This window comes from Anabrus simplex, chromosome 3 (genome assembly GCF_040414725.1).
Source record: "Anabrus simplex isolate iqAnaSimp1 chromosome 3, ASM4041472v1, whole genome shotgun sequence".
NCBI lineage: Eukaryota > Metazoa > Arthropoda > Insecta > Orthoptera > Tettigoniidae > Anabrus > Anabrus simplex.
Window position 1 is genome coordinate 492,222,902 of NC_090267.1, and position 13,462 is coordinate 492,236,363.

At 39.7% G+C, this 13,462-nt stretch overlaps 1 protein-coding gene across 4 annotated transcripts in view; it reads right to left on the reverse strand.

The window, feature by feature from the left end:
• Positions 1–13,462, reverse strand: part of LOC136867469 (ETS-related transcription factor Elf-5) — a 142,946-nt gene that overhangs the window by 16,123 nt on the left and 113,361 nt on the right. For all 4 annotated transcript variants that reach the window (XM_068227100.1, XM_067144677.2, XM_068227101.1 and 1 more), the window contains 2 exons: positions 8,298–8,555; positions 874–951 (listed from right to left, as the gene is read on the reverse strand). In XM_068227100.1, coding sequence (XP_068083201.1) covers positions 874–951; positions 8,298–8,555 — 336 coding nt within the window. The remainder of the gene's footprint in view (positions 1–873; positions 952–8,297; positions 8,556–13,462) is intronic.

Consider the following 13,462-nt stretch of genomic DNA (forward strand, 5'->3'; position numbering starts at 1 on the left):
TTTCCTGCATTACCTGACTTTGTTCGATTTGTTCGACTGCACTCCATTACTTTGTTTTGGACTTATTTATTTTCGTCTTGTACTCCTTACCTAAGATTCCTTCCATGCCATTCAGCAATTCCTCTAGATCCTCCGTAGACTCAGATAAAATATCATCGGCAAATCACAGGGTTTTGATTTCCTCTCCTTGAATTGTGATTCCCTTTCCAAATTCCTCATTGCTTTCCTTTACTGCCTGTTGCATGTACATTCAAAAAGGAGGGGGGGGGGGGGAATACAACCTTGCCTCATTCCTTTCTGGATTTCTGCTTCAATACCGAAGCCCTCGATTCTTATCACTCTAGACTGATTTTTATATAGACTGCAGATAATTCTTCGTTCCCGAATGTTATCCCGATGTCAGATAGCTTGGTCCAATCAACATTATGGAATATCTTTTCTAGATCTATGATGCACGTCAGCTTGTCCTACTTAATTCGATCTTCTAAGATCATACGTAAAGTCAGGATTACTTCACGTGTTCCTACATTTTTTCTTCTGAAGCCAAGCTGATCTTCTCGCAACTCAGTTTTAACTTGTTTTTCCATTCTTCTATTAATAACACTTGTTAAAATTTTGCAGGCGTGAGATACTGAACTAATAGTGCGGTAATATCCACACTTGTCAGCACCGGATTTCTTGGGAATTGGTATAACAACATTCTGTCTCCGCGATTTTTTCAATTGCATTAAAGAAAATCTAATGCATATACAAAAAAGAATGAATGCTCTCTGCCTAATTTCGGGTGATCCGGATGTGATTATCCTACTCTGCAACTAAATATCTGGGTTATGATACAGATCTAAATTAAACACCAGAACTATGTTTCTTTACCTGAATGGCTGCTTGAACTCTCGGGCTTTTCTGACGTCAGTGCAACCGACCGCATCTCTTTCCTTCTCTCTTCGAATTCTGAAACAAAATCATGCCTCATTAATCTAGAATTTCGAAGAAATTTAGAGTACTAGCATTTGTACCCATTATTACAAAGGTATTTTTTTAATGAAATACAATTTTTTCCATAAAAATCTTCCAGAATCTGCGGCTAAATGCATTCATTAGTTACGGTATTTTTGAAGTGGCATTTTCCCCAAGAAGCATGTGACAGTGGTGTGAAGTGCGGTAAAGATGAACCAAATGAAGACAGAATGAGCGGTTGGATAATGTGGTACAGTTTCTTGTCCAGACTAGTGCAAAATTGCCTCTGCTTCTCCGTAACAAACTGTTATCCCACTAAAAGTCCATTATTTATGATTATATCCGCTATTATAATATGTGACATAAAATATCTCAAATTGGAATTCTTGCACCTTTTGTAATATCTTTTCTTTTCAATAGACCTTATACCAACAGAGATATTAATGAATGTGCTTTGATCCCCTGCACCATGTAACACAACTCTCAATGGGTAGGTTCCAAATACGGAGTTTCATATACTTATGTCCAACTATTTTCCAGTTTTAGGACCACAAACACCAAAATAAAGGAAACACCATTCAGGTGAGCAGTATAACGTACAAAAAGAATAATTATAAAGACATTTTGGTGAAATAATAGTAATATCTTTTCAACTAAATGCCACATTGAATTCAATATTTTGAACTCGTAATCATTTAGAGGTTGGTGGATTTGTCTCTTTGTACTTAAGATTTAGCGTGCTGTTCATAATGATTGCCACAACTCATTTCTTACCAAACATATATTTCATGCTTTACTTTCCATGATTTTCTTTTCATATATCAGTTGCTTTAACTGGTGTCAGAATATTTCTTTTGTAGATACTAATTCTTAATTTATTTCATGTTTCCGTATTTTACTTTTATATTATTCATATTTAGATATTAAGTATTTTATACTCCGTACGGCTCTACTTCTAAATTGACGTTTCAGCAGATTTTGGCTCTGTCTGGCGGTTATGCGCTGAAGCATAGACATCCAACTAATCCCAAGCTGTCATTCATATCGATTTATATCTCGAAACCTAGTTTCCAACTCTAATATTTACATTCGCCACGTGGTTAACCTATCTCGTTCAGAGTGCATGGTATTCGACACGATTCGCGATCTTTTGCATTTTTCTTCAGTAATTACTGTGTTTTTCATATTGTTGGAGGGTTCTAGTGACTCTGGGATCAGTGGGGTGTTCCCTTTATACGCCATAAGCTCCTTCCTGTTCCAGCCATTAGCGGCGATTGATGTGTTATTTCCTCATTGTCGTTTATTCTTAATAATATATTCTCTTTTAGTGCCAGATATTGTTAGAAAGTGTAGTTCTTGTGAATTTTTTTTTTCAATCCATATTCATTCGATTATCTGAGTACTGTATTACAATTTACAAGGGCTGTTTACCGCCGTCATATTGCATCGTCTGTTCTCGCGGGCGTAGCGCGCTGGCAGCAGAGGGAAGGCGATGCTCATTTGTTTTGCGGAACTTCAATTTAGAAGTAAGGCCATGCGGAGTATAGGTCAAAAGTCCACTTCGAACTTGAACAAGTATTAATGTGCTGTAAATTCCGTTTGCTGATTTACTTCTTACTAATGGTTTATATTTTTAGATATTAATTTCTTTCTAACATTTGTTATTTTTAATAATTAATGTATAGTGACTAAGCCACCAGTAATTAGAGAAACATCTCCGTTGGTGGTATGATATAAAATAAATAAAAATAAAAATTTTATATATCATTTGATATTAATATAATTTGAATTCAGCTCATATGATCTTAACTCTTAATTATAGCCCCTTTTTATTTTATTTGTAATTAGTATTTTATATATAACATCTAGCGTGATATAAATACAATCTGTACTTTATTATACATCACTCAAAAACCAAACTTAAGTAGCTGCCACAAACAGTGTTTTAGCTCCAGAATTTTTAGAAAATGTGTACAATTTATAATGTATTTACTACAGGGATACATTTCATTTGTTGTATACTATATGTTTCATAAATATAGTTCCTTGAAGTATTATTTTTAATAATACATCAATTTTATTAAATCTACTTGCAGAATTATAAAAGCTGCTAAATCTGTGTAGAAAAAACAATTCCAGGATGGCAGTTTCCCTGTGGTTAGTGGAGTTAGGGTAAGGGACAACAGTGAAGATGAAGATTTAACGAAACTGTAGCGAGTAGCACGAGTGACGGGGGGCACAGTAACGTCAGGTATGAAGGATTACGTTGGTACGGCCCTGACGGTAGGTTTGTTGTTTTGCTGTTATCGTGAAAGTCTGGCTAGTTTATCTCGTCAACCTTCAAGTCTTCAAGGAAAGTCTTATGATAATATTTTACCAGCTGATATCAGGTGGTTTCCAATCCACTTTCTCGTGTAATTTGAATTAGAACTTAGAATTAATGTGCGCTCAATAAATATAAGTCTAATTGTTGACAGATCGATTCTCAGAGATTATTTTGACTCGAGAGTCTGTTGCCTGATAGTGTGTCAAATGTGTTAGGCTTGGTTTGTGAACAGGGCCCTATTTCATAAAACTTGACAGGTGCGACAATTTCGACAATTATGCCAGATCTGACAAATTTGTAAATTTCTCATTACAATTTTCTGTTTCATAAATATTACAAATTTCCCTTACTTGACAGGCAAGATATTGTAACTTGTCAATCAATCAATCAATCAATCAATCAATCAATCAATCAATCAATCAATCAATCAATCAATCAATCAATCAATCAATCAATCAATCAATCAATCAATCAATCAATCAATCAATCAATCAATCAATCAATCAATCAATCAATCAATCAATCAATCAATCAATCAATCAATCAATCAATCAATCAATCAATCAATCAATCAATCAATCAGTCCCCACTGATCTGCATTTAGGGCAGTCGCCCAGGTGGCAGATTCCCTACCTGTTATTTTCCCAGCCTTTTCTTAAATGATTGCAAGGAAATTGGAAATTTATTGAACATCTCTCTTGGTAAGTTATTCCATCCCTAACTCCCCTTCCCATAAACGAAAATTTTCTCCAATTTGTCCTTTTGAATTCCAACTGTATCTTCATATTGTGATCTTTCCTACTTTTAAAGACACCACTCAAAATTATTCGTCTACTAATGTCACGCCATATCTCCACTGACAGCTCGGGACATACCACTTAGTCGAGCAGCTCGTCTCTTTTCTCATTAGGCTTCCCAGCCAAAACTTTGCAGCATTTTTGTAACGCTGCTATTTTGTCTAAAGTCACCCAGAACAAATCGAGCTGCATTTCTTTGGATATTTTCCAGTTCTTGAATCAAGTAATCCCGGTGTGAGTTTCCCATACACTGGAACCATACTCTAGTTGGTGTCTTACCGTAGACTCATATGCCCTCCCCTTTACATCTTTAGTACATTTCCTAAATACATTCATAGCCATGTGCAGAGATCTGTACCCTTTATTTACAATCCCATTTATGTGATTACCCCAAAATCTTTCCTTACATTAACACCTAGGTGCTTACAATGGTCCCCATAAGGAACTTTCACCCCAACAACGCAGTAATTGTTTCATAAACGCGTCAATTTTATGTCAGACTAGTAAGTTTACTGTATTCCGCGCTAGATGGTTCTGAAGAGCGACATCAATCACTGGATACGATGAGGAGAGACTGAAATTGAAGGTTAAGTTAATCATTTGCCTAAAAACCCGCGTGGTCTCATTTCATTTTCTTCACTTCTCTCACTACTGCTATTACTGGAGTTCATTATCCACAAGATAATTTAAATCATTAAATATTAAAACAAACTCTCAAGTTACATTACAGGTTACACATGAAGGATTACCACCCACTACTGCAATGACAATTCTACAAATTTGTAAATATGTCAAAACGTAATGGCATATATCTGTATATCAGATTTTTACCTGTCAGTTCAATCGTTTTATGAAATAGACATTTGTAAAATCGTCGTACAAATGTACAAAATTATAAGTTTTTATGAAACAGGAAATTGTCAAAATGTAAACTTGCCTGACAATTTCCTGTCACCTATAGAATTGTAACTTTCATGAAATAGGGCCCTGAATATATCTGGCAAAGTTCGGGCTCCTGTACAGTACAATTATAGGACGAGGCACCAGAGAATACAATTGGAGGCTCGGTGCAAGGTGATGCTCTTTTGTTTTTAGTTCATGTGAGTGCCGATAGGAGCGTTCTTAGTTCACGAGAGCACCAATACTCAGCGTCGATAGATTCTACCAACTCCAATTTAGGAGGTTTCACAAAACTTAATATCTACCGGCAACGGGGTTTTATAAAAGTGAACATCTGAAACTTGATATCTATAAATCTAAAACGAAATCGCATTTGCACTGGACCACTACATGACTGACATAGAAAAGAATTTGAAGAAGGAAAAGAAAAAGAACTTTTTCCTACGGCTCTACTCATATTCATTTGTGTCACAGAACAAAAATTCTACAGGTTTGTCCATTCTCATGAAAATAGTAGATAATTACAACATGGAATCAATTTCATTCCGGTATTTGGCTTGAAATCAGCATTCTTTCCCGAGGTTTGTACTTTAAGATTTTTGCAACAATACTGGAGATAACATCAGGAGCTCGAGAACTAACTGCTCGGAAGCAGAATGTTGTTTTGGTGCTTTCTTCACCAGTAGCTAGATAACTTTGACACAATGTTATTTCTCTAAACCGTCTGATTAAATGGCCTCTACGTTAGGTGGAGTTCACCGCGTCTTCTCCCGTGCCCCCCCCCCGCCCCCCCGCCCATCCTGTCACTGATATCCGCGCATGCTTATTACTCATGTTGTCTTTCAGAATGACGCCCATCAACCAACGCAGCATCCGCATCTCTTTGACATGACTTGGTTGGTCGTGCTTCTTCTGGCCAACATTCGGAGCCGTGCATTGTCTCATACACTCCTCCCTTCAGTTTGACAAGGATTCTCAGATCACACAGAAGTCCAGTAAAGGACAGTGCTTGACGTCCGCGTCTTTATTAGCATGACTTCTGATCCGAAATACTTAAACTTATCGGATATCATCAGCGGTTCTCCAGCAAGGAGACGATTACATAAATTTTTCCTCAAATCTCAGGGCGAAACTGAAATAGGACATATCCAACGGGGAATCTTCTTGGATGAAATACGAACAGATGCAACTTACAAGCAGGGAAGGACTTCAGGGCGAAATGCTTTCTGCGAAACGTCTAGCGGTGAAACACACAGGGATGAATCCGCTAGAGGGTGGAAATGGTTTTTTTTGATAGGGGCTTTACGTCGCACCGACACAGATAGGTCTTATGGCGACGATGAGACAGGAAAGGCCTAGGAGTTGGAAGGAAGCGGCCGTGGCCTTAATTAAGGTACAGCCCCAGCATTTGCCTGGTGTGAAAATGGGAAACCACGGAAAACCATTTTCAGGGCTGCCGATAGTGGGATTCGAACCTACTATCTCCCGGATGCAAGCTCAGGTGGAGATGTTCGGGTGAGGCATCGAGGAATCCTAACCCTCAGGCACATGTATGTTTATTTTTGGTGCAGATCAACCTTCCAAATTTTGAATAAAATCGGTGCCTTTCAGTATACTTTTCTAATTCTGTACATTTAATTGTGACCGAATGGAATTGTCAGTAAAGGTTACAGATCTCTTCCTGTGTTTATGGCGATGTTTAGAGGTTGAAGTAAGTATGTAAAGTCACTAATAAATCCCAATTAGAGTATAGGTCTAGTATATGGGGTAATAACCACAAATACTTGATTCAGAAACTGGAAAAGATCGAAAGAAAAGTTGGATAACTGCCAACAAGAGAGTAGTGATACGATGATATTGTAAACATTGGGCTGGGAGGACTTGGGAGCAAGGAGAAGTGATACTCTACTACACGATACGTTCCGAGCTGTCGGTTTGTATTAGTAGAGAATTAAGTTTGAGTGGAGCTTTTAAAGGTAGGAAAGATAAAGTAGGACCTCAAGAGGACAAATTCAAGCAAATGCTGGTCCATAGACGCAGGAATGAGGTATAGGAATAATTTCCCAAGGAAGATAAATTTCGATAAATTTTGATAAATTTCCAATTTCGATGAAATAATTTAAGAAAAACTTGGCAAACATCTGCCACCTGGACGACAGCCCTAAAATTATGTATTAATTATTAATTAATTTACTTATTTATTCTATTTTAATCTGTTTACCCTCCAGGGTTGGTTTTTCCCTCGGACTCAGCGAGGGATTCCACCTCTATCGGCTCAAGGGCAGTGTTCTGGAGCGTGAGACTGGGACACGATATACAACTGAGGTGAAGGACCAGTAACTTGCCCAGGCGGCCTCACCTTCTGTGCTGAACAGGAGCCTTGTTGGGGAGATGGGAATATCGGAAGGGATAGACAAGGAAGAAGGAAGGAAGCGGCCATGGCCATAAGTTAGGTACCATCCCTTCATTTGCCTGGAGGAGAAGTGAGAAACCACGGAAAACCACTTCCAGGCTGGCTGAATTGGTAATGGAACCCGCCTCTACTCAGTTCACCTCCCGAGGCTGAGAGGACCCCTTTCCACCCCTCCTACCACTTTTCAAATTTCGTGGCAGAGCCGGGAATCTAACCCGGACCTCAGGGAGTGGCAGCTTATCACACGAACCACTGTACCACGGTGGTGGATATTTATTTATTTATTTATTTATTTATTTATTTATTTATTTATTTATTTATTTATTTATTTATTTATTTATTTATTTATTTATTTATTTATTTATTTATTTATTTATATTTCTTGGTATGAGTGATCCTAGGCCTTTGCTAGCAACCTAGCACTATGTCCTCTGGTATGGTCTAGAACAAATTTGTTATTTTTATTGACCTGCCTCAGTCTTATCTTTGGCTTTGACAATATGAAAGTGACTGAGGCATGAGTGATGCTAGTACTGCCATTCCTTATGCAGAAAGTCTCTGCTATGAATGGTGTGAAAATGTTACTCATAGAGTCGGTTGGCTTGGATATTTCAGTGTCTACGCATACTGATATGTTATAGCAACTTCTGGCTCAGAGAGGAAAGCAACGGGAAACTACCTCACTCCTCATTTCCCTAGTACGCCACTTCAGTGACGCCTAGACCACCTATGATGGCTTACCAGCCTCCGGGCTGTGCACTCAGTATACACACTAAAACACATCAGTGATCCAATGGACTCTTCTTTGTAAAAAAACAAATATAAAAAATGCCTCCTCAGAACTGAGGGGTTAATAGCCCAGGTCACCTCTGCTTCCTGAAAAGTAAAGATAGAGGGAACTTACGTGTAGTGTAAACTTCAGCCTTCTTGCAAAACCAAGCTTCGTACAACTTTTGCCCGTACTCTGGACACCGCTCCTTGAAGTCCTTTTTAGACATTCTTAGCAGATCCTCGCCACTGCATTTGAACTTAGTTAAATCGATCATATCCAAGGTCAAGTTCTCCTTTTGCAACACGTAGATAATCCATGCGATGACATCTCGTTCTGTCCAGTCGTATATGGATGTGTTCATCCACATTGAGTCCCAGTTGGCGGGGAATTCTGGAACAAGAACAAACTAAGCTAACATTTATTTCGTTTACATGCAGCAATTTTATTAAAATGATTAACACATTCTAACTACTGGAGAACTTTTGTGACTCATTGTTTTGGAGTATTCACAATAAAATGTGTGTCCTGACCGTAAATTCGTAATTTTCACATTAAAGTTCACTCTAGCAGGCAGCTTACTGTTATCAATCACATTATTTATTAGTTTGTACAAGAATATTTGTTGAGTAATCTCCCTTCCATTACATACGTTTAAATTCACTTAGCCCCTGTATCATTAACGTTTAGTTTAAATCTTAACCCCGTGTTACAGAGTTTTAAATCTGAAGGCATGTACTACGACAGCCGGATAAAAGTGAGTTATATATTAGGCGGCAGTTTGCATATTACCAGGACACTGCCTTTGAGGCGGTAGAGGTGGGATCCCTCGATGAGTCCAAGGGAAAAACCAGTCCTGGAGGGTAAATAATTTAAGAAAGAAAGAAAGAAAGAAAGAAAGAAAGAAAGAAAGAAAGAAAGAAAGAAAGAAAGAAATACTGCTTATTTATCTGAATGTTCGGTTGAAAACGCATACTACGACATTCGTTTATGTGAGATCTGGGAGAATATTCTCTAGTTAGCTATGCCGAAGTTGGAGAGGCTGTTAACGCTCTTATCTGAGACTTTGCTCCTATTGCGGACGCTGGTTTAAGAATCAAGATGGCTACACATCGTGATGAATCTGCATCTCCATGATGCTATACAAAAAAAAATGTTATAACGTAATCTATGAATATATTTATAAAATATATCAAGCATCCTGTCCAGCTATAAAGGAATTTTTAAAGATTTCCGAGCTAGTAAGTTTTTTAAATTTTTATTTATTCACGAAGCACAAGATACAGCTACACTGAGCAATTTTCACTTACACTGTCAACAGACTATTTAACAAACGTAAACTTTCACAATAAAATATAACAAACATAACAAAATATAGCAAGATCAGGTACACAGCCTATTAATAACAACTGTCCAAATCGAAAACCATGAGAATGTCCATGTTCATAGCCAAGTCGTCGTGGGTCAAAATGACGGCTTAGTCCCTTCATATCAACTTACCTTTAAGAGACTATTTACACCCCTCTCGAATATGCTTTTATTTGATGCTATATCAAGCTCTTGTCTCTTATTAATATTGTTAAAGAGTGTTGGGGGGCGGATTAGGAAAGATCGTTGAAGTATTGAGTGCTGAGTGTGGGGAATTTGGAGAAGGTTTTTGGTTCTGGTGGAGCGTGAAGGAACACGGAGAGAGAAAAGTTTTTTTCTGCTAGTTGTTTTACGTCGCTCCGATACAGACACGTCTTATGGCGACGATGGGATAGGAAAGGGCTAGGAGTGGGAAGGAAGTGGCCGTGGCCTTAATTAAGGTACAGCATCAGCATTTGCCTGGTGTGAAAATGGGAAACCACAGAAAACCATTTTCAGGGCTGCCGACAGTGGGGTTCGAACCTACTATCTCCCGAATACTGGATACTGGCCGCACTTAAGCGACTGCAGCTATCGAGCTCGGTGAGAGAAAAGTGAGACAAGATGTTCCGAGCGGTAATGCTCATTTAAGATTTCGTGGAGGAAACTCAGGTCAGTTACCTGTCGCCTGATGTGCAGCGGTGACATATTAATTGCCATTAATACCTGCTGCGTAGACAGATTTCTGAGCTTGGGGTTTCTGTTCCTTACAATTGCAGCAAAGAAGGACACTGCTCTGTCTAACTGCTTAGTATTGCAGGGGGAGGCTGTTGTCCAAATCGGAGAGCAGTAGTTTAAGAGAGGTTGAATGATCGTGAGAAAGAAGTGACGAAGAGCAATGGGGTCGGAAATTTCTGTGAAGCGATAGAGAATGCCTAGTAATTTCATAGCCTTGGTTGTATATGTTTCTATGAGGGTCTTAAATTGTAATTTTGTATCGAATATTACACCTAGGTCACGCTGTTGCGTAACTACGGTGATGGGCTTGTCGTGTAGGTAATATGATGTCGGTAGAGGAGATTTACATAGTGTTATGGTCATGTGGAGGCATTTTTGTGGATTGGGGATAAGTTTCCAAGTACGGCACCAGTTCGAGAGGGCATTAAGTGAGGACTGTAGCAGAGCTGCACCTGCTGGATTCCTGATCTCTCTAAATATCTTGCAGTCGTCAGCAAAGAATAGGGTATTCAGTGTATCGTTGAGTTCGGACGGCAGGTCGTCCATAAACAAAGAAAACAGCAAGGGGCCAAGAGTACTGCCTTGTGGGACACCGGAGGTGACTGGTAACCATGAGGATGAAGTGCCTGATATTACCACTCTCTGCCAACGGTTATGTAGGAAGCCAGCAAGAAGGGTCAGAAGACTGTCATGTATATAAAATTGTTCGGAGAGTTTATGGAGCAACAGAGTATGGTCTACAGAATCGAAAGCTCTCGAAATGTCTACGTAGCAGATATCCAGCTGTGATTTAGCTGCAATGGCGTGTGATGCAAAGTTATGCAGAGTGGCCAGGTTTGTTAGACAAGAGCCACCTGGTAGAAAACCATGCTGCTTGGTTGAGATATACGGCAAAGTGAATGCGAGGAGACGCTGGTGTATATTTTTTCAAAGATAAAGGATAGTGTGTCGAGAATAGAAATTGGTCAGTAAGATGAAACATTAAATTTGTTGCCTGATTTGAGAAGTGGAACAATATTTGCCTGTTCCCAGGTAATAGGAAAATAGCCCGCGGCAAAACATCTGTTAAATAATTTAGAGAGAGGGACGCAAAGAGTGCTGGCTGTATTTTTTAGGAAAAGAGGACCTATAGTGTCGGCACCGGTAGCTTTGTTGGTACGAAGAGTTTGAAGAAGGTTATGAACTTCACTTGGTGTGGTAGTTATGCTTGATAGGGTTCTGTTTGAAGCTGTACCAACGGGAGGGAGCGGTTGGTTTGGTAAGGGAGAGGAGAAGTTGGAGAAGAAATACCTGTTGAACAGTTCATTGCGATCGGCGCCGTCTGCTGTTGCATCGTTGTGGTTCACGCTGACAGGAATCCGCTCCGTCCTTCTCCGTGTTTTGATGAGACTCCAGTAGCGCTTGGGATTGCTGCGGACGTTTTCAGTGACAGTGTCTACGTGTGTTTTGTAGTCTCTTCTGACCATAAACCTCGCGTGGCCGCGGATTTTAACGGAGGTATTGTGAGTGTGTGGGTTAGGGAAGTCTTTCCACAGGCGCCAAGCTCTCTTCTTATTAAATAGTATCAGTCTGGTCTCTTGTGATATCCAGTGTTGATATTTACTGGTAGTAGCCCGTTGTGCAGGTACGAAGTCTTTAATTGCAGCTTGCAGCCAGTCGTACAGCAGGTCAAGAGCCGATTCGATATCAGCTATTTCGAGCAGACTCTAGGGAATGCATTCCAGGGCATAACACATTGCAGGCCAGTCGGCACGGCGCCAGATGTAGGTAGGGCGGTAGGATGTACTGCTGTGAGGCTTTGAGAAGGGGTGGGGAAGGAGGAATGTAGCATCGAGAGACTGGTGGTCACACAGGAAAAGGTTTCTGCCTGGGGTTATTGTTTTAAGTTCTATTGAGGAGAGTATGAGGTCCAGGGTGTTGGGTCCACGGGTTGGGTACTTATTAAACTGTTTCAGTCCGAGGCCATTAATAAAACTGTCTATAAAGTATGTCACAGTTGTTAGCAGACAGTCCAGTAGTTGTTGCCACTAAATACATATACTGCACGCAAGCCGTTTAGGTACAAGCTTGGTTGGTAGCAATAGTCGTTACGGCGTCGCCGGCTGATGCTGTCACTCCGATATTTGTTGATTCGAGTCCCATTAGCTGATTTTGTTTGTTTACCTTCTAAATCAGAGGTGCTCAGCTGGGCGCCCGTTGAGGCTAGCCCAGTGCGGCCGGGCTGGCGTGACGTAAATACGAGCAGCTTACGTAGCAAGCATATGTCACAGTGAAGCGAGCGAGCGAACACAATAGGGAACATGCATGATCCGGGGTTTTAATTAAAAATATGCTAATCTGATACAAAATTGCATGCAGAATTCAAAAATGTGATCAGAATGTACAAATAATAACTCCAAACATGATAAAAATCTACGAAAATGTCACGTCACGCAAGTACGCGATCTCATTGGCCTGACGTCATCGTACAGGTTGACTGAATTAGCAGACGAAATAACACGTAGTGTGCTGTGAGAAGCAGGATACACTTCGCGTATTTCTACTTTACGTTAGTGTCTAGTATGGTTAAATTCGAGGTCTATACATTGGATAATAATCTGAGTGGTATATTTTAGACTTAAAATGAATCCTGCGCAGACAGTGAGGCAGAAAACTTATAAATGATGTAGAGTTCCGATGTGCAATAGCACATACCCTATAATGTAACAAAGAATAGGCGTGTACAGCATGAAAGGAAACGACGTGAATTTAACAAATGTATAACTCTACACAAAACCAATGCTTGTCTGTTGGAGTCTTATAAGTTAACAATGCTCAATTATAATAATTATCATAATATTAATGAAATAAATAACATAATTGCACACAGGTGAAAATAGTGATGTAGGTGTTTAAAATATAATCCAACTTAGCCTAAGTTTTAGGTTATACAAGCCAAGTCAATAAACCGAAGGGTTAAAATACCGCGCGAGTTGGCCGTGCGGTTAGGAGCGCGCAGCTGTGAGCTCGCATCCGGGAGATAGTGGGTTTTGAACCCCACTGCCGGCAGCCCTGAAGATGGTTTTCCGTGGTTTCCCATTTTCACACCAGGCAAATGCTGAGGCTGTACCTAAGGCCACGGTCGCTTTGTTCCCATTCCTAGGCCTTTCCTGTCCCATCGTCGCCATTATGTGACGGTGTGACGTAAAGCAAACGGCAAAAAAAAAAAACTAATA